This window comes from Magnolia sinica, chromosome 16 (genome assembly GCF_029962835.1).
Source record: "Magnolia sinica isolate HGM2019 chromosome 16, MsV1, whole genome shotgun sequence".
NCBI classification, from domain to species: Eukaryota; Viridiplantae; Streptophyta; class Magnoliopsida; order Magnoliales; family Magnoliaceae; genus Magnolia; species Magnolia sinica.
The window spans coordinates 64,482,132-64,504,223 of record NC_080588.1 but is presented as its reverse complement, the minus strand read 5'-3'; the positions used below and the strand labels follow the sequence as shown (position 1 = coordinate 64,504,223).

At 40.4% G+C, this 22,092-nt stretch overlaps 2 protein-coding genes across 2 annotated transcripts; both read left to right on the top strand.

The window, feature by feature from the left end:
- The first annotated feature begins 677 nt into the window (after positions 1-677).
- Positions 678-4,030, top strand: LOC131229152 (small ribosomal subunit protein uS17-like). The gene is made up of 6 exons (XM_058225034.1): positions 678-817; positions 951-991; positions 1,095-1,195; positions 3,025-3,169; positions 3,248-3,337; positions 3,748-4,030. Exons 1-6 carry the CDS (start codon positions 806-808, stop codon positions 3,839-3,841), a joined length of 483 nt encoding a protein of 160 aa, XP_058081017.1. The 5' UTR covers positions 678-805; the 3' UTR covers positions 3,842-4,030.
- Positions 4,031-7,561: 3,531 nt separating this feature from the next.
- Positions 7,562-14,631, top strand: LOC131229389 (cytochrome c oxidase subunit 6a, mitochondrial-like). Its single transcript, XM_058225331.1, has 4 exons — positions 7,562-7,773; positions 11,537-11,643; positions 11,867-11,909; positions 14,406-14,631. The coding sequence occupies exons 1-4, from the start codon at positions 7,671-7,673 to the stop codon at positions 14,444-14,446; spliced, it is 294 nt and encodes a 97-aa protein (XP_058081314.1). The 5' UTR covers positions 7,562-7,670; the 3' UTR covers positions 14,447-14,631.
- The last annotated feature ends 7,461 nt before the right edge of the window (positions 14,632-22,092 follow it).

The window sequence follows — 22,092 nt, the reverse complement described above, 5'->3', positions numbered from 1 at the left end:
GGCTGAAGTAGATCACACCACAGGAAGTAGTGATGACAGTGACATTGAACCTAAGGTTGCCATTGAACTTATTTTTTTTTACACACGCACACACACCCCCACACACTCACGCTAGTGGAATTTCACCATCTATGGATACTCGAACCCTTGACAGGGTTGCCATTGAACCTGTTTATAGGGTCACATGAACTTAGATGAGGGATAATACAGATATCTTGATCTAAAATTTCTGTGCCCTAGTGTGGTCTACTTGAGCCTTTGAATCGCCTATTTTTTAAACCCAAAATTGAAATGGAAAAATGGGTGGACAGTGAGGATAAAACCCATACAGCACGGTGACCCCAGAGCCCCTCTCTGTTCCTAGAGACGGGTGGGGGTTGTACCCAATCTGTGTCCCAATAGATCGGGCGACGAGAGAATCCTCACCGTCCACTCAATCGTTGCAAATAGACGGCTTGGAAAAGGAATAAAAGTTTCAAAGATTGGAAGGCTAGGATCTTTCAACGGTGATCACTGAATATACACTCTTTCCTCTCGTGTGGTCCACTTGAGTTTTGGTTCCATCTCAATTTTTTCTCTAATGTATTAAAATGATCTTGAAACACGGATGGACGGAGTGGATATTTCACAAACATCTCGCTGGACCCCACCCAGCATCCATGCGCAGGAAATCCGCGTCCCTCGGAAACCCTAACTAGGGCTTTTCTTTTCCCAAGCCAAATGACTTTCTACCTTTAACCCTCTGCATACTAGGGTTTCCTCTCTCTCTCTCTCTCTCTCTCTCACCCACACACACACACACATCATGGCGGAACAGGTTAGATCTTTCGTCCCTTCATCTGTTTTTAGTTCTTCTCTTTGTAAGATTTCCGATTTCTGTAGAAATGCTGCTTTGTAAAAGAAAGATTTTTATTTATTTATTCTGAATATCTTTACTTGGAAATGTACAGACAGAGAAGGCGTTCTTAAAGCAGCCGAAGGTTTTTCTAAGGTAATAAAAAAAATCTCCTTCTCCTCTCTCTCTTTCTCTCTCTTATATCGAGATTTTCCCCTGAAATTTCCTTTTTTTTGGGAATTTTCGTGTGCGGTGGCAGCTCGAAGAAAACAGGGAAGGGGAAGAGGCCTGGGAAGGGCGGAAACCGTTACTGGAAGAGCGTAGGATTGGGATTTAAGACGCCCAGGGACGCTATCGATGGTTATCATCGATCCTCCATTCCACATCTTTTCTTTATATATATATATATATATATATATATATATATATATATATATATATATATATATATACTGCTAATACTGAATTTGCCCATAGATGCATTGCTTCAATCCATATACGTAGTTTGTAGGAGTGGTACCCATTGTATGGTTCATCTAGACCGTTGATCTGATGGGCTGGACTGGATGGCTCTTGGTGCTTCATTTCTTAACCATGTATTTGCAATTTTGCATTCCAATGGAAAGCTTAAGGTTGATCAATTGAGAGATTTTTTTGGCCATGGTTCATCCCTGAAGGGGGCCATGAGATCAATGGTCTGGATTAGCTAATCGTGGGCCTCACATTCACAAACTTGGTGCACAACGCTACACCCGGAAAGTTCTCTGTTCGCCTCAAATAGGGATCTTGGCCTCTAGACAGAGATGCATCTTGCCTTTTTTTTTTCCCCTGGTTCTGTTCGTGGCAAGTTTCTATGCAGTAGCACTCAAGAATCCCTAGTGTTAATGGTGGCCGTACCACCACCCCTATCTTGACGATACGGGCTGTAATAGCAATTACGGTCTCTCTCTCTCTCTCTGTTTTTTGTTTTTTTAATTGGAAAAAAAATGAAAAACATGTATCGGTCCTGTAATGGACAATTACAGCTTTTATGGGGGAGTACCGGACCATTACAAGGCTGTAACGGCTGTTATGGGTAATTTTTTTTTTTTCTTTTTCTATAACAGCTGTTCGACCCTGTAACATGTAACGGTTGCTACCGTTACGTAATGGCCTTTACGGCACACCATGCATGTTACCATGTATTAAATCCCATACTGTTTTTCAATTGTACCAATCAATGGAACAGTCATACTCCAAAGATAATCTTAGCTTCCTTGGGTTGGGTATGTTTCATAACGGTGGGGTTCAACTGATGAAAGGTTCAAATCTCGCTCATATGTACCACGTGAACAAATGTTGGATATACTTGATAACCAATACTGTTAAACCCCATGTTGACGCGTTCATTGGGTGGGTACACATTCAAATTGAAAATCATGTTGATAAATGTGCAAGTTGAGTCATCCAAACAGCTTTTACTGGCTACTCAGGCTTATTTCCAATGAGATAATCAAATAAGGTGATTGGAAGGAATTCACCGGAAAGATTTAAATGATACTGATTCACTGGAAAGATTTAAACGATACTGATAGATAGTGTCACTTGCAAGCATATGATATCTGTTGCCATCATAACTCTAGTTGTTGTAAAAGAACCATATTCTGATGACACGATCCACATGGTGTTTCTTAGACCATGCAATCCTGTTATTTTTTAGTTTTTCTTTGTTCAACGTAGTGCATTGATGTCATTGGTGAGACATTCTGCAGTTCCTATATTCTGTCTCTAAGCTGAACTATCAGTGTTAGCTGAGGGCCGTTTTGGAAGGGATGTTTCTGATTGGATCTGATTGCGATGGTCTGTTTTGGGAAAGGCACCAAGAGGAATTTCTCGAAGCAACCCTTGACATGACTTGCACTCCCTGCTGTGTGAAGCTTTAGATGAAGCAAACACCTGAATATTTTGTAACATTGTCCTTCCTGGTAAAAGTCCAAGAAAGAAAAAAAGAACAAAAAATAAAAAAAATCAGGATTCACTCCCTGTCCAAACAGGGCCCACTTTTGAACGACACCCTATTTAAACCCTTGTAGTAAGATGTGGGCCCATCATGTTCAATCCTTGTAAGATGGTGAGCAGCATGGGTTTGTATTCTATAATGTGAAACATGATTCATTTTCTTATGCACTACCCTTTGTTTTTGTTTTCAGGGACATATATTGATAAGAAATGTCCCTTTACTGGTACCGTTTCCATCAGGGGCCGTATCCTAGCTGGGACTTGCCATAGCGCCAAGATGATGAGAACCATCATCGTTCGACGCAACTACCTTCACTATGTGAAGAAATATCAGAGGCAAGCGATAGATAAATCTAAATCCTACCCTTGTTTCTAAGAGAGTGGATTCTAATATCTGTTGTCTGACTGGTTCAGATACGAAAAGCGGCACTCGAACATTCCAGCGCATGTATCCCCATGCTTCCGTGTGAAGGAGGGTGATCATGTTATCATTGGCCAGTGTAGGCAAGTCTTCTTGACCAAATGCACTCTCCTTTTCCCGGTACTCTTTGTATGTTGACAAATTCTGGTGATTGAGATCATTTGATGTGATGGGCCTTACCGTATTGGAAGATTTTTGGACGTGCCTCAAAAATCTCCCATATTGGAAGATCATGCAAAAAGACAGTTGAGAAAATAATGCAATGGTTGGGAAAATTACCAAAGATTGGATGGCTAAGATCTCCTGTATCTGGGAAATTTTTGGCGCATCCCCGTCCGGGTCACTAGTGTGATAGGCCCACATGTAGACTTTTGCGAAGACTCATAACCCTACGATTTCTCTAAAGATCATTCTCACATACACTTGCATCCTGTGCATGCCATACAAGATCATTTGAAGTTGACGGGACTCCATATCCACGCATGCATTTCAGGCCATTGTCCAAGACGGTGAGGTTCAACGTGTTGAAAGTCATTCCGGCAGGTTCTTCAGGTGGTGGCGGTAAGAAGGGTTTCGCACCAATATAAGGCTACTTTGAGTTTTAGTTCAGTTAGATGCCATGGACCTTTTCCTTGTTTGGAGTTGTAGGCCAAGCATTTAGAATCTTGGTCACTTGACTGCCCATGAGAACTGTGGTGATGTTATCTTATATGCTTCTTTTTGAAACGACAGTTTTGTTTTAATGATTATATGATGCTAGAGTTATAGACCGCAAATGCACAGCACCGATATGGTCATTTCTTGTTTTGGTTCTCATTCAAGTGACCCAGTCTATGCTAGTTTCCATCGGATTTGGCTGTCCAAAATTTTGTTTTAATGGCTGTGATTGGTAAAATGGGAGTGGACCATGCCCTTCAGTTTGGGGATAACCGTGCAGTTAGATAAAAAAATTATAGCAATTAGGTTTCCCCTATGTATAAAGGGTTGGTATAATTTTCTAACCATCCAGTTTCCACAGACATGGCCCACCTACTCATTTGACTAACTTTATTTTGGGCAACGTTGGGACCAATCAGGTGAATGAGATGGCCCACCTCTCATACCTGTGAGGAGATTCTCAATTACTTTCACATTTCACTCCAATTTGTTATTTTATTTTATTTTATTTTTACATCGAGAGAATTTATTTGATACCATGGCAGACTGCTTATTTGCAATGCTTATTCATAAATCGCATTTACCAAAATCCTAACTGTTCATATAGTATTTACTATGTAAATTTATTCAATCCTAACATTCAAGCAGTGGGTTTGCCATCCAATATATAAATATTCATACATAGAATGGTTTCAATCCCTGAACTCATCTCAATATTGGGCTTCTCCATCTATAGATTTGAATTTGAATGCATTGGGTTGTAATATACACCGCATGGACACGGTGGTTAATGAAACCATTTGAATAGTGGGTCTTGCTAAGATGTTGTGGCCTAGTTAGTCCACTAACCATAATTATTTTGGTTGTCTATCCATTGAGTATATATGATGCATCTTTTTTATTTGTATTTTTCATTTTAACCGTCCCAATTCGAGGTAATTCTCCATCTACAGCAGGGCCCACTATTTGAATGCTCTGTGTTGGTGTATTACCTTCAGGCATGGACATCAGAGTCATGGTTTTAGGAGATGCAAGCTCCCATTTACACCTCATTTCTATATCATAACCCAAATGGTTCGGATAGTGGGTCCTACCAAAGAAGTTGTGTAACCAACGTACTCTAGCCATTTCATCAATGGAGTGTCTATATATTGAATCTGTTTCCTTCACTCTTATTTCTTTTTCTGTTTTTCATTCAATTCATCCCCATTTATGTGTATTCTCCATCTACAGGGGTGTAGGAAATTTGTTTGGGAGATGCATGTTGCCATGGACACATGTCATTTATCTATTTTAATCCAAACCATTTGAATGGTGGTTCCCACTATAGATGTGTGGCCTAAGAATCTAACCATTTGATCAGTGGACGTCCATTCACCGAATCCATCTGTGTTTAAAACGCCATTTATTTATATTAATCCAAACCATTTGAATATTGGGTCCCAGTAAGGATGTGTAGCCCAAGAATCTTATCTGCAGTCATTCAATCCATTCCATTCTTTGTTAGTGTCCACCTGTCCTTTTGAACTGTTATGCGTCACATGGACAGATGGTGTTTTTTACAAAATCTGACTGCTGCTCCCATTTTAACCGTCCATTTGATGGAGAACAATCTGGAGCTGGGATGGACAAACATCCAAGTTTTTAGGTAATGGCCCGTCTATAATGGAGCATGTGATTTGGGGTTCTGGAATTTTTAACTTAGTAATTTTGGAATCTGCATATAAAACTCTATACAGGTGCAATAATGCAAAAGTAGGAATTCCAGTAAGACCATGACCCATCGGCAAGCATCAAATCAATTACCCTGAGCAAACCAATGCAGTAGGAGTGTGGAATCAGCCAGAGATTGATTCATTAGGCAGGCGATACATGGACAATTAATCTGTAACCTTGATCATCATTTTGCTGCATGGTCCATTTCGGGCCAAGGAATGTTCACGTAGGGACCATCCTATGAATGACACGTGGCATGTGCATGCATGAGAATTTGTGATGCACCCAACGATTGTGTACTGGATTTTGAAAATAGTTTCATTGAGAGAGCTTCAGATGCCAATTCTCAATCATATAATTGAAGAGGTTAGTCTCAGCAGCGTGTGTAAAAATTCAAACTAACCCTTATAAAATTTGGCAGGATATAATACCTTTTCTAATAAAGTGAACAAAGTATGATGTTTGCAAATACGAACGCGTCACATCTGTTAAAAGTGCCACGTCTACAGATCATTCAGGCTTAGGGGAGCGGATCAGGTGTTATCCTTACTGTGTGTGTCCCACCTTAAGGATTTGTTGTATATTCCATTCTTTTCAGCTTATTTTAGGACGGGATCCCAAAACTTAAAGCAGATCTAAATCTCAGGTGGACTACATCAATGGAAACCGTGGTGAATGACCATTAAAAACTATTTTTGGGCCACAAAAGTTTTGGATCAAGCTGATCTTTATATTTTCTCTTCATTCAGGTCTTTTTAACCTTATCAACAGGTTAGATGGAAAATAAACATTACCATGGGCCTTAAGAAGTTTTTAATGGTGGGTGTTCAATCAACACTGTTTCCTGTGGTGTGGTCCATCTGAGATTTGGTGTGCTTAATTTTTGGGACCAAATCCTAAAATGGGATGAAAAAACAGATGGACGGTGTGGATAGACAACACATCGTCGAGGTGGGCCCCACAGCAGGTAACACATAATTCCCTGCCCAAGTTCAATGGCTCCACATATTCATAAATCTACAGACACCCTACATTCAACACTGTACTAGACGTACCATAAAATTTACATGTTCCAATAACCAAATCAAGCTCCCACGTGTGCCATATTCCATTTTCATTCCTTAGAGTTTGATAATCAATAGACCAAACTAGTAGTCCTAAACTAAGACAAATCATCCAAAAATCAATTTTCTGACCCAACCCAACCAAAATACTCTTTAAATGTGCTCAACCCGATTCCAACTGAATTTCAATTCAAGTTAGGAAATTTCCCACCCGAACCCAACCTGACTGAACCGGATGCTGATTGCGTACAAGTAAACTCGGTCCGGCCCACTGTGATGTATGTGTCTTATCCACGCCATTTATCCCCTTTTCCAGATCAATTTAGAGCATGAGCCCAAAATTGAAGTATATCCAAAGCTTAACTGGACCATACCACATGAAACAGTTGGAATTGAAAGCCTATGATTGAAAGTTTTAGATCAAGCTTATATTTGTGTTTTCCCTTCATTTATGTTACTGTGACCTTATGAATAAGTTGGACGATAAATAAAAATCACGGCCCTAAGGAAGGTTTCAACAGTAGATGCTGTTATCTCAACTATTTCCTGTGGTGTGGTCCACTTGAGCTTTGGATATGTTTCAATTTTGGGCTCATACCATAACATCATCCGGGACAAAACGGATGGATGGCGTCGATAAGACAAATACACCACTTGTGGGCCCCACTGAGTAACTCAGGGGTTGGCCCGATCAAAAAGTTGCAGAACTAGCACCGAGCACTGATTAGTCAAAAGATATTGGCATAAGCAAGTATACAATTGTAAATAATGAGTAATGAAATAGAAAGTTAATAAAAAATTAGCTATTTATGGGTAATTTTCTATAAGAAGTACATAATGACGACTGAAATGTAAATTTGACAAAAATTTGTGTATTTACAATAATTTTCCCGTCAATTACTTCTCGAAACACCTTCTTAGTTCTTACTACTGTGTAGATTGAATCCATTACGAGCGTAAGAGAGAAGTAAGAGAGCCGATGGCGATGGCGAGATCGGGCCTTCAATCCGCTCTTCGGAAAGTCGCACGGAGCTCTGCTTCCAACAAGAACTTCTCTTCCTCATCTCACCACGGCGATGAGTGTAAAACAAACTCTACTTCCTCCAACCCCACCCCCCCTTCTTCTTCTTTTTTTTTTTTTTTTTTTTTTAAATTTTTAAATTTTTAATTTTTCACTTTCTGTCGATTCTAAATATATCTATTTTTTGAAATTCCATATATCATTTCCTTATTTTTTCTACTCTTTTTTTTTTTTTGAAAATTTCCTAAAATTGTATATTCATTTTTTTTTTACTTACATGTTCAATCGGTACTTGTTATGCAAAACATCGATTTTTCTGCTTGCACGATCGTTGATCTTTGTTGGGTCTCTTTGGGTTTTGTTTGATCGGAGAGATAAGAGCTTTACTTTTCTGATTTGGGTTTAGGGGTCGTTTGGATGCCTGTAAGTTGTAATCTGATTAATTTGATTTCAGGTAATCAGATTACAGGTGTAAAGCGTTCACAGTCTGTCCTGTTTGTCTTTTAGCTGTAATCTGTTTACACGATAAATAGTTGTTTGTGTTTGAATAACCAGCGAATTGTTTACTATCTATAATTGAGTATTCACACACGACAGAGCTTGGAATGGTAAATCCTTTAAAAATTATCAAATGACATCAAATGACATATAAAGTCTTCATTTAAGATAGATCGTTGGGATAAACCCAGCTCAGTAAAGCCTATAGCTGGTCCTTGTGCTAAACCAATCATTTGGTGGGCCACAAAAAATGGGCCCACTAATTCAACTTCCGTTTTGCGATGAGAAACTATTGAATATAAACAATTAACTATTACTTCATGTGTACATGCAGTGTGCTAGCGACATGTGTAGTATTTTCCACATGTATAGTGGCCCCCACATATGCTCACCACGTGTACACGGCGATGCATGTACAGCTACACATACATGCGCGTTTGATCCACATGTACAATGGGCAATACATGATATAAAGAGATGTAGATGATACAATGAGAGGTATAAAGATGGATTAGAAAGTGGGACATACATGAAACATGATTGCATGTACAGTGGGTCATTGATGACCCACATGTACAGTGGGCCAAATCATGACTGTTAATTCCTTGAACATAGTGGATGATACGCATAGAGGATACAATGGCTTACATGTACAATGGGCGCTGTATTTAATAAATGCACAATGATCTATGTCACTAAACCATGGGTCCAACCGTTGGAAGGAAGGGTTAGGAATTCTGAAGCCGAGCCACAATTCTCCCTACATCAAAGAGTTTAAAAAATGTTCCATGTTTCAGATTACAGCTAAAAACTGTAATCTTCATTTATTATTATTATTATTTTTTTAATACACACCCTCACACCCACACACACCACAATGGGTACTCAAACCCATGACCTTCTCTACCGGCTCATAGGATGGCTCAGACAAAAGGAAGATGTAATCCTCCGATGTAGCAGCTGCTGGAATAGAGTCTAGGAAGTCCCCTGCCGGCTCTCTTTCTTCTGAATTGAACGAGGATGAGAAATATCTGATCACCTCTTCTTGGATTTTAGCTGGATATTTGGTCTTCTCCCCGTTGTCGAGCTGAATAACATGGATTGAAGCTTTTCTGATTCTCTCGCCGGCTACATTGTGGAAAAATTTGGTGTTCTGATCACCATGAGACAGGGTTGATTTGCCGCGTCTTGGGAAAGTGTAAAGTTTTCTTACGCCTTGATAAGCTTATCTTTGGCTTTCTTGATAATTAGGAACAAATTCCCAAATGTGTCCCTATTCCAAGATTTGAGGGCCTGCTTGGTATTCTTCAGCTTGCTGAGAAGAATATATATGTGCTGACTTGTCTCAGAAGAACGCCAGGAGGCTTTCACCAACTGTAGGAAGGAGTCATGCCGCAACCACATATTATTGTACCTAAACAGTTTAGGAAAGGAGTGATAAGGTGGAGGGAAGGACATGAGAGCAAACATTATTCGACTTATTCAAACATCAACAGTCACAAGGATTGACATGTACTTAACTGGTGGTAGGATCTTCCAATTTGGGAGATTTAGGGACATGCCATGGTGGGGCACAGAGGGGTGACCCAACCTCAATGATAAAAGGATGTGAATTCGAATTTGGACCTATTGGAGTTGGCTCTGGGACTTAAAGTTTGCCCTGATTAGTAAATGGGTCAGTTGGGTCCCAGGCCTCACTAAGTGGGTTGGATCCTGGACCTATCAAAATCGACCCAAATTGATTCACCCCAGACGGATTTCTAGGCGTCTTATGTCTAGAGATGGGAGTTTTATGTATACATGAGTCTGTTGATTTACAATATACTTGGAAACTGATTTCATCTCATTTTAGGTTGCATTAATTTTGTATTAGAGATGATAGTTTTATAAATTATTGGTTATCGAGATTATTTTTTAATTCTCACCCAAATCTCGTGTACATAGTTGTTGTTAACTAAAATGAGACTAACTCATTTTTAAGTGGCAACCAAACAGGTCCTTAGACTGTATATTCTTCATGGATTTTTTTTTTTTTTTTTTTGAATCATCGTCATATTAGGATATCAAAGAACTTATACATGGATCTGTGCTTAAATTCTTATATGCTTTTATCTAAGATGGCATAATAGCATGTGCTATTGGAGCTCATTTGTTTTGTCTAGATGCAACCAGTATATTTGGTGCATTGTTTTCTGAAAAGTTCACTCTCCAAACCCGTGCTAGACCTTCCCCAAATGCAACCCATTAGATAAATTAGTTGTGTTTGGATCCTTTTATACCAACCCGATCCATCAAATTAATGGGTTGGCTTATTTTGACTCCGACCTGACCTAGATTATTGTGGCATATTAATGGGGTTGGTGGAAGTTGTCTTAGGAGTAAAAGGTTGATGTAATCAAGGTTGAATTGGTGATAGAGTCTTTGTATAAATGGGGTGACGGCATCTTTGGAGCATTGAAGAAATACCTATCATATTTCCATTGTAGTGGAAACTCATATTTTGGACTTTTGTTGAGATCTACCTTCATCTTACTCCCTTGTTTTTTGTCTGTCACTTTTCTTGTTCTTTGTCCCTCATAGGCCTAACCTAGATATTCATGGGTTTGGTCTGGGTGTAAATGTAGACCTGATATCATATGGGTTGGATAAGGAATTCCATCAATCTGACTTGCACCTCTAACTGATCAATAGTCACGATTACCAAACACGGGCCCCACTTTTCATAATTTCAATTTTCAAATTCCCCCCTGAAGAATTTGATTTAATTGCATCATTTTCTGGGGAAGTAATTCAGATTTTCTCCTCATAGCCATTTCATTTACAGAAACTTGCATTTCCAGTTAGGGTTTCATTCCTTTATATTTTGCCTTCTTAAAATTTTATAGTAATGAATAATTATGCTTTTACCTTACAAAATTGCGTAGTCTATCTTGTGAAAATTAGATTGTGTGCGCACATGTGCACATGATTTTGTTGGGTTGGTTGGGGCATGCCAATTTGCGGAAAGCTTCGTTTTGAATTAGATTTAGGTTTTCCCATCCTTCAATTTGTTATTTTGAAAAGTTTTTGCAACCATGTAAAATTTTGATTTTCTGTGAAAAAAAACCTGATTCGTTTCTTGTTGTTGGATAGTCTACTGTTTCTTCACCATGGTTTTCTTTAGCTTCGTAGGGCCTTTGCCCCTTGTCCTATGAGTGTGTGTACTATCTGGGGTTTGATTTTTCTTTCATTTGTATTATCTCATGATTGATTCAATTACAATGTCTTTCTTTTGCAACCCAATGACCCGAGTGAAGATAATAGATGTATCAGTGTTTTTCCATCAGATGAAATGGCTAAATGGGAAAAGATAACGTATTTGGGCATTGCAACCTGCACTGTTCTCGCGATTTACAACCTGTCAAAGGGCCATCCCCACCATGAAGATCCCCCTGTATGTTTTTTGTTTTCTTATTTTCTTGATTGGCTTCATATGCATGTACGTCAACGTGGAATTTGTTTGCATTTCTTTTGTTTCGTTTGTAGCCTTGCAACTTGCAAGTTAGAAACTGAAGGTTGGACTGTCTGTTTTCTTTCATTTCCATCATGAAAATGCACCATAAATCTATCTAATTTTCTCACTTACATTTTTTTCCCATTATTATCCATGTTTGCAGCCATACCCATATTTGCACATTCGCAACAAGGAATTTCCATGGGGTATGGTCTCCCTCTTTCTCCCTCTTGCCCTCCCTCCCTCCCTCCCTCTCAAGTGTCTGAACATCTTAATGGTTGGTATGAAGTAGCGAGTTTGTTCAATATTATTCAGTGCTGGATGTTACATTATTGCCGGTTTGTAGATGTCTGTGGCATATGAAGTAGTATCTGTTTTGCATGAAATTGTAGAAATTCTCCTTTCAAGTTTTGAATGTCATTTGTTTTATTTTTGTTGATTGAACATTCTTCTGTATAAAATATGATCGGACATATATTGTGATTCAGATGAATTAGGCCAAAAGGTGACATAGATGTTTATGCCTTGTAGATTAATGATTTTCTTCCCAAAATGTCTCTCACTGTTCACTAAAAACCCAGCAGAATATTTATACTAGTCAAATATGAACTGTTTTTTTTTTTTTTTTATTAAATCTGTTTGATTGTTTTTCTCTCTCCATTGTCCCCTTCCCTTGTCTTCAATGAATGTTGAATAGCAGTATTTCTAGAGTTTGAGAGCTGACTAGTTTCAAACATCCAGGAGAAGTGCTTCAACTAGCTGCCAAACATCCAGGAGGAGCTTCAACTACCTGCCATAAATCCCCCCCTCCCCCTGCCCCCCGGCGAAAAAAATTTGGGGGGCATTTTCACACCGGGCTCGAGTAGGGTCGCCTGTGGGATGTAGGGGCACACTCGGGGTGGGCGGGGCCTGCGGGGGATGTCTCATGTTCAATACTCCTCACCGGGGGTGATTAATGCACATTTCACGTTGGGCTTGAGTGAGGTAACCTGTAGGATGCGGGGACACGCTCGGGGTGGGCGGCCTGTGTGAGGCGGTACCCATGTGATTTGGGGCCCACGAGGGGGGTTCGGCCGAGGTCCTAACCTATGAGATGTGGGGCCTGGGCTATGAGATAAAGGGATTAATTCGCCATGCTCTAATAGTTCGAGCTTTTAGAGCAAGTGGTTAATTGTCCTGCATTAAATTAGTATCAGAGCGGGAGGTCTCGTGTTCGAGACTCCTCATCGGGGGTGATTAATGCAGGGGCATTTTTACACCGGGCTCGAGTGAGGTCGCTTGTGGGATGCAGGGCCACACTTGGGGTGGGTGGGGCCCACGGGGGATGTCTTGTGTTCGAGACTCCTCATCGGGGGTGATTAATGTGCATTTCACATCGGGCTTAAGTGGGGTAGCCTGTGGGATGCGGGGACACACTCGGGGTGAGTGGCCCATGTGAGGTGGTACCCATGTGATTTGGGGCCCACGAGGGGGGGTTCAGCCGAGGTCCTAACTCATGAGATGTGGAGCCTGTGCTATGAGATTAAGGGATTAATTCGCCATGCTCTAACAGTTCAAGCTTTTAGAGCAAGTGGTTAATTGCCTCACATCAGAGTACTTCTGAAGAAGACTGAAAATGCATCAAATATGGGGGATGCTTCATTTACTAAGGATGAGATCATGAGTACAACCATTAGGCTGCGTTGCTTGTTTTTAAGTTGTTTTATTGTCTAGAAGTTGAAACTTTCTGCTTGTTTTATTAAAACTGCTCACATCCTGTTGACTCTTTTTTCCTTTCCAGCTCACCAGAAGCTTCTATTCATGTAATCCTATGATGCGGCTGCATTGTATACTAGTGGGCCATCCTCCTAGCATTGGAGGGCTCACCCCTCTTTTATGCATCACATGAATCATGGCTAAAATTACACGTCTTCTGGCATGTTAAGCAATTAACTGCATCAATGACTTGTTGAAGCCACCTTCGGCAGCATTGACGCAACATGAGCAATTCATATTGAAGTGTTACATTAGCTTATTCTACTTCAGTGCTGGATGACCCAAATAGAACACTAGTTCCACTAGTCGGATCTGATGGTGCCAACACCTTAGAAGTTCGTCCCATGAAAGTAAGTAATTTACAAGGATCTATTGTTACGAGTGGCATTTGTTTGTGTTGGGTCTTAATCTTGAGAGATTAATCAATCAAGTAGTCCTGGATCATGAGCCATCTGGGCTTACTGAACAATAAACCTTTGGTGTGCCGCTCACATTCACTCTATTCCATGTGATACTTTGGGCGTGTTTGGAAGCTTCCCTCCTGGCAGAGGATGGGATCGTGTTCTGCTAAAAGAAAAATAAAAAGACTGTTCTTATCTGATTTGCTATTTGGAGCGGGAAAAGTGGGAAAATGTGGCCCAACTAATGGGGTCCCTAGTCAACTCCAAATGCAAGACATTTTGGTTCTGCGGACTGATTTCTATCGACTTCAAAGTGGGACCTTAGTTGGTGTTCTTCACACCGACTGCCCTTGTAGCAAAACCCCAAATAGCTGCGACTAAGTTGAGGTGATGATATGCATTGTTGTTGTTGCTGCGTCTCATGAGTCATAAAGGAGTCGGTACATCTTTATTGAATGAAGATGCAAATAAAGAGAGGCAGCTTTTGATTGATTGCGTTTTCAATATGATATTCTAACATGCTGTTCTTGTTTTCTTGTCTTCCAGGTCCTGATGGCCTTTTTGAGAAGAAACACAAGGGCCATTGATTGGTGTTTCGTTGGATATTTGCAGTGTATGTATGTTCAATACGTTTCTTGGACTTCTGAAATTTGCAGTTGCAAGTTGTTTTCTGTTTGTAAATTGTTCTCCTGTATAAAATGCTTTTTGAACCAATCTGTTTGGTTTTAAAACACCGGTTTGTTGAAAAGAAATGGGATTTCTTTGGATCTCAGTGTTTGCCTACCTGGATGAATTTAGTAGTTTGGACTGGAGTACAGTGAAGAAGGCTGAAGGAGAAGGTTGGAAGGTGTGGGAATGGGAAGGAGAAGAAAAGAAGGGTGATGGCTGATCTGATAATGCTTTGAATTCTTATTAATTCAAATAAGAGTAGTTTTAAAGGACTAGCGTTTTAATGCCAAACACCCAAGTTTTTTAAAAATCTGTTTTCCCGGATCCAAACGTGAAAAATGGATGTGGATATGGCAGGATCTAATTTATTAAAAAAAATCATGGAAAAATCCAATTTTTTGTCTGTTGCCGAAAGGGATTTGTTGGGATGGTGCTCTGTGGGCCCCACAATGATGTTGTGTGTTTCATCCTTGCCGTCCATCCATTTTGGATCATTATTTTTGGGCATGAGGCAGATCGAATCTCAAGTGGACCACACCACAGGAAAATAGTGGTGATCGAATGTCCACCATTAAAAACTTACTTAGGCTTGCCATCTAACCTGATGACTAGGTCACAAAGACCTGGATGAAGGGGAAACACAAATATCAGCTCGATCCAAAACTTGTGGGCCCCAAGAAGTTTTTAATGGTGGGCGTTCAATAACGACTGTTTCCTGTGGTGTGGTTCACGTGGGATTTTGATCTGCCCTAAAAAATGAGGTAAAATAGATGGATGGTGTAGATAAAATACATACATCATGGTGGGGCCCACAGAGCACCGTCGAGGGCAGTGTCAGTAAGCGATCCGCGTCCCATTTGTTGACGTAGCATGTCTCCGAAATTAATAATCATGCAATCTTAACCATCCAATTTATGTTTGGCAAATGAATGGTTAAAGGTAAAATAGGTAAAGCATCCAAATTCCAAGGCCCAACTCAAATGGTTACCTTCATATTCTGAGTGCAATTTGTGGGCTATGATTCATCCACAATTCCATCTGCAGTTTGGATGGCCTGGATTGCCGTATGGCTGTAAGTGCATAAATGTAATTACAGATAAGTTTAGGTATACAACTAAAATTTTCACGTGATTGAACATTAGCAAATTGCTAAGCGCTCAAGCGTATGTGTGGCAGCCATTACAGGCGAGCGTGTGGTTCATCGCGGCACACCAATACAAGATCCAAGACGTTCATCAGGTGGGCCACACCATTTAGGTGCACTTGAAAGAACATGAGATGAGTTCGCTGTTAAAGACCAAAGAGTTGGGCGGTAAAAGGTAATTATACCTGTGCCATCTTTGTTCTCCCGTAGTTAAATCCTTTAAAATCGCAAGAGTCCAACTCAGCACTTTATTACGGTGGGCCACGGTTAATAAACAGATGTATGGCTAAAACAACTTGACCAAAGTTGCCCGCCTGTTTCTAAAGGGCGCAGTTTCGATGGATCCCTGACTGTGGGGTCCACCTTGATGTATGTGCCTTACATACGTTTTGACAGCTTATTTTAGGGCATGATAAAAAAATGAACAGATCAAAATCATTGGTACACTACAAGGAACACTGTCCACCGTTAAAAACTTTTGGGGGCCTCTGGAATGTTTATTTGCCATCCAACCTGTTGATAAGGTCACAAAGACCTGGATGAAGGGACTACATAAATATCAGCTTGATCCAAAACTTTTATGGCCCACAAAATGTTTTTAATGATCAGTCACCTTTATTTCCTATGGTATGGTCTACCTAAGACTTGTTTCTCTTCATCTATGAGTTCATGCCCTAAAATGAGCTGTAAAAAACAGATGGGTGGTCTGGATGTAAGGCACATACATCATGGTGGGCCCCATAGTTAGGGATCCACCCACCTCAGTGCATTCAAGGATCCACCGTAGCCACGGCCGTTTCTAGCACTATGGACCTATGGCCAACTATACAATTGTATTGCTGGTAATTCAATCTAATTAGGCCACATGTGTAAACAAATGTTTGGATTGGTTGCTCGTGCAAGAGTAAGATGTGCAGGATTGCTAGTCTGCTCGGCGCTGAGGTTTTGATTGAATCGCTCATTTCAGTGTATCGAGATGGATGAATGGGAAATTAGATCCATATCCGGTTTTCCTCCTAACCATTAATTTGCACTTCGTTCAAGACGACTTGTGAAAGGACAGAGGGGTTAGGTCATTCCAGATGAGAGAAATTTTTTTTTTTTTTTTTTCTTTAAGTTGTGACAATAGACATGAGCATATGGTCTTAAATTTCTTTCCTTTCATAGGTCTTTAGTGTTGTACACCTCTCAAATGATCAAAAATATATAAATAAATAAAATAAGGCCAAACAAATATTGACTTTATTAATATTAGAACGTGTAAACAAACTAATAATCAATTAGATAAACAAATGAAAGCAAAACTAAACTAAGATAAATATCTGATTCACTTATTGAAACAAGCAATTGAGGTTGGCGGTAAGTAAAATGTGACTGGATTGATACCAATAACTGAATTGTAACTCAATTGGACATTATCCTACAATTTAATATTGATGATATTTACTCATGTACCTAAGGTATTGTAGCGGGAGTCACCATGCAATAACTACCTATGATAAGTTAAATTAAGTAAAGATATAAGAAGGGTGGATAAATGTGTTTGGCTCGATGCCTGAGCTTTTCTTTGATTGTTCATTAATAAGGTTTTTAGCTTTTAGCATATGGTAGCCTCGTGCAATTGGCTTTAACATTTAATCACCAGAGGACTTGATTTAATGAAATCCTGACATTTAAATTCTGTGTGTGTATGTCTCTAGCCCCTCTTGTGATGTACACACCACACGACACAGCTACCACGTAGCATCTTTTGGATTATTTGATAAACAATGATAAATGGCGTTAGTAAAATTGTCAATCACTCAGCAGCATAGTGCCAACATATGGCAGCATCTCATTAGTCAGAGAAGAGAGCTAAATACGAGTGTAAGCAGATTGGGCCATCCTAATTTTTGGGCTAGATCATCTAGACAGTTGGACCACCTGATGGACGGCTTGGATCTTGCACCCGTGTGCCAAGCTGGCTCAATAGAACTTCCACGACATCAGATATATAGCATCAAAGATCACGAGGTTGATACCGTAAAGGTGGCATATCCATCTGGGCTATCAGTAAACCCTTCAAGGATCAAAAGACGCGTGGATTTCAGAACATGGGCCCACTTGTCAGAGAACAAAATCCCCGTGGTGCAAATTTGCAGGGTCTCTTCAGTTCAAATGGGGCCCATCGGGACCGTCCATCTTGTGATCCTCCATACCTGAATCATACTCATCAGATGATCATACCCATCACTTTTCATCATTTTTTTTTTTGGTTCTTAATGTTGACAATTGACAGTTCCAATTTAAATGATCAACGGTTTGAAATAACACAAACGAAGAAAATAATTCAGCATCCTCCACTCACATAGAGCCACATCATATAAACGGTTTGGATAATCAAAACATGACATGATCTGGTGCACCTCGTCATCTTCACCGTTAAAGTATAATGGTGGCCCACTTGATGATTGGACTGGGCCATTCATCATTGACCCTGGCCTGGACATTGTGCCTAGATTTCAAGCCCTGGCTACCTACCCTGCCTATTTCCATCTCTGCTAGAAGGCCACAAATGTGGACCGTTGATATTCTAAGTTATGGTGCTTTATAGGCTTTAAGGGCCACGTCTGGGCCACCCATGTGGACCGTGGCTGCAATTAACCAGCATAGGGCACTGTTGGGAAGGTGGGGCTAACAGCATCAGGTTGATATATGGGATTTTAGTGTTTTCAACCTGAGTTTTGGATCTAGATGATCTTTGGTCCATACAGTGACTATGACGAGAAACATCAGATTCACGGTTTGGATTCTACATACACATCATGAGTGGACCCCACTTTTGCATGCACGTATGTGATCACACTTCCTTTTTTGGATCCTGATCGGTCTCCTTTTATGGAAAGAATCAATTCCATTCACGTGTCCAGTGAGTACGAAGACTACGGGCGCGGATTGGATACTGACAAGGTCAGTAGCCAAATCTACTGAAGTGACGTCACCAAGCTCTGTGGACCCCACCATGATGCATGTGTTGTATCCATACCGTCCAACCATTTTTAGAGATCGTTTTATGGCATTACAAAGAGAATGAAATAGATCTAAATTTCAAGTGGACCCACCACAGAAAACCGTGGGAGCAGTCACACCCACCGTTGAAACATTTATAGGGCCCACCGTGATGTATTCTTGAGATCCAACCTATTCATAAGTTAACATAGAGATATATGAAGTGAAAAAAAAAATATCAGCTTGATTGGAAACTACTGTGGCCCCTAAGAAGTTTTGAACGGTGGATGTCACTGTCTCCACTATTTTCTATGGTGGGGTCCGTTTGAAGTTTAGATCTATCTCATTATCTTTTTAATGCCATAAAACGATCTATAAAATTGGTTGGACGGTATGGATACAACACATGCATCATGGTGGGGTCCACAGAGCTTGGTGACGTCACTTCAGTAGCGATTTGGTCCGCGCCCGAAGATTACCTTCCTCTTTTGGGTTTTGAATCTTGTGATAGGGAACACTGGAACAGTGCACCCTAGGTGCAGGTTTTAATCCCGGATGACATCTTAGATGATGATCTGAACCGTTGATTTTTTTCATAATTTTCTTAGAAGCTATGACCTTGAAATCATGCTTGATTGAAGATCCTTGATTTGAATATAAACCATTCAAACCTTACTTTTCAATTCTCCGAATTCTTCTTCATGCACAATCATTCTTTCAACAAAATGAACGGTTCAGATCTTCATGTAAGATGCAATCCGGGCCCTACAATAGCGTTGGTAAAGTGGGCAATGGGCCTTCAGCATATCCAAGTTCCAACGGCTGAGATGAGAAACTTCAGTTCAAGAGATCCAACTCACGCTCACATCACCGTGACACGTGGCAGAGTGATGGAGAAGATCTGCAGTGCTGTCTCGTGTTGTCACTCCACAAATATTGAATGTACTGTTTAGTATCTTTCGTTACATCACAGCCGTGTAATTTCACGTTTTACATCACCATTTTCGGCAATGAATAGTATCAGATCTCCTTCCTAAGCCCTTGATCGCCCCCACCAAAAACATGCCATCATTAGATTGTTTGATGAAACGCAAACGCAAACCCTAATCATTACCTTTTCATAGAAATGTTTTAATGCTCTGGCAGACGACGACAGTTCATACTCTCGCGCACCTAAACTTTACAAGTGATGAAAGTGTAACTTTTATGTAGGACGTCCGTGTAACTCACTTTCCATGGAATTTGATGTCCCAGATTGCCCATAGGTACACATCTGATGGTGGTTTAGTGAAGGACAGTCGTAGGATATTCATCAAAGAAATGTTTATTAATCAGGCTTTGGATTCACTCAATCAATGCCATTTTGGGTTAATGACCCACTTAGTGTGGGACCCACAATTTAGTCGGTTTGATTTGAATTCAAATGCCACGTTTAGAATTTATGACTGTACGTGTATGAAGAATCATAGTCTGCCAGAGTATCAAATAACCTCCCCCCCTTCATAGAATGCTCCATAAATGGTTAGAAATACCTTCAAACTAAAATACCTAGTAATCAGGAATTGTATGGTACGTGGCCTGCATGTTTGCAAAGAATACACGCCCTTTTAGGTCTGACAAGTGGGGCCATTATCAGTAATCCGGACCATTGGTCTGTTTGATCGCAGCGTGGATGGAGAATTTACTAAACATCTTCCAGATTAAAAGATCTGACGATGAATATTAAGACATTTTTCAAATGAATGTAGATCTAAACCCTTAATCTCTAGGCCATAAAATCTAAAGGTTCAGATTGTCTTGAGAGAATTTTGCGATATAGTCTATCCATTGATGAATCCACTATATGAATGATCTGGATTAACAAATAATGCACCTTACTCGTCGGAACTGAAAACTCGTGTATGATCGATAGACAAGGAGGATTCAAAACTCCTGCCGTTAAACCTTCCTGGGATTTAACTTTATATGCCATCCAAACCGTTTATAAGGTCATTCTCACTGGGATGAAGTGAAAACACCGAAAAAACTTGGCCTGATATGAAACTTTGTGGCCATACGAATGTTTTAAACAATGGTCACTGAATTCCCGCTGTTTCCTCTCGTGCGGCCAACATGGGTTTTCGATCTAACTCGTTTTTGGTAGTATCACCTAAAATGAGCTCTTAAAACGGATGGACGGTGTGGATTTCTCACAAACATCACTGTGGCCCCCACCTAGCATCCCAATGCAGAAACTTCTAGCTGGGGCCTACCATGATGTTTGTGAGAAATCCACACCGTCCATACGTTTTTTGAGATCATTTTAGGACATGATTCAAAAAACGAACCAGGTCCAGTTCCTAAGTGGGCCGAAAACATGAAGATTGAACGTCCACAGTTGAAATATTTGTCAGGCCACATGAGTTTTGAATCAGATTAATATTTGTGTTTTCAGTTTTTCTCAATAGGAATGATGTTATGAACCCACATTTTCCTTCAGTGCGGTCCACTTGAGTCCTGGATCCTTCATTTTTGGTCCATCTGTTTGAGCATATCAAAGGCATCGGTTTGGAAGTTGTTAGACGATGACATACGGTACAGTCATTTCACAATCTCACCATATCGACCCGCCACAACCGTCCGTGATGGCAGGTTCACCATTCAATCCGTATCTCTTTTTTCAATGCTCATCAAACGTTGCAATCAACGGTTCAGTTTCAAAGAAGAAAATGACCACTAATACACAGCACATTGGGTTTATACTCTGGTAGTTTTTACCTATCCTAGGTGGGGCCCATGCTTGCAGGGCTACGTGCATTCTGCACGAGGCAACACGCATGGATGTACCTTTGTTTTCTGTCCGTTGATCGAACAGTTAGAATCGTCCAAGCAATCTGATCTGGACGTTTTGGATTGTGGCGCACGCATCCCTAGTGTACATTGGGTATGTACATTACTGCATGCATATGATATGCCGTACTCTGGCAGAGTATGGTATAATTCCTCGGTCGAGTAGAAAAGGAGTTGGATAATTACACAGGATTTCTTGCAGAGGAAATACGGATTACGTTGACATGACATTACATATGGGGAGGAGGATGCGTGTGAAAAAGCCAAATAAATACGCGCATCTCGTGACTCGTCAACACTACGGACGCATGCACACACGCGCACCATACTCCGGCAGAGCGTGACGATCTACACACGTGCAGACTGTCAGTGTGCACGTGACATAGATTTGATTCAACCCATAAGTAGTGGGTCCCATTCTAAGAGTGTAAAATGGGCCCACTAGTGGCGATCCGATTTCAACAAATGAAAACCCATAAAATAAGGGTCATCATCGTCTGAATTTGGAGATTGTGTAACATTTACACTGGATTACACCAATTCGACGGTCTGGATTTAAGTAATTTGTGCCGCGAGAACGATTGCGTCGGATCAGGCTTCTCT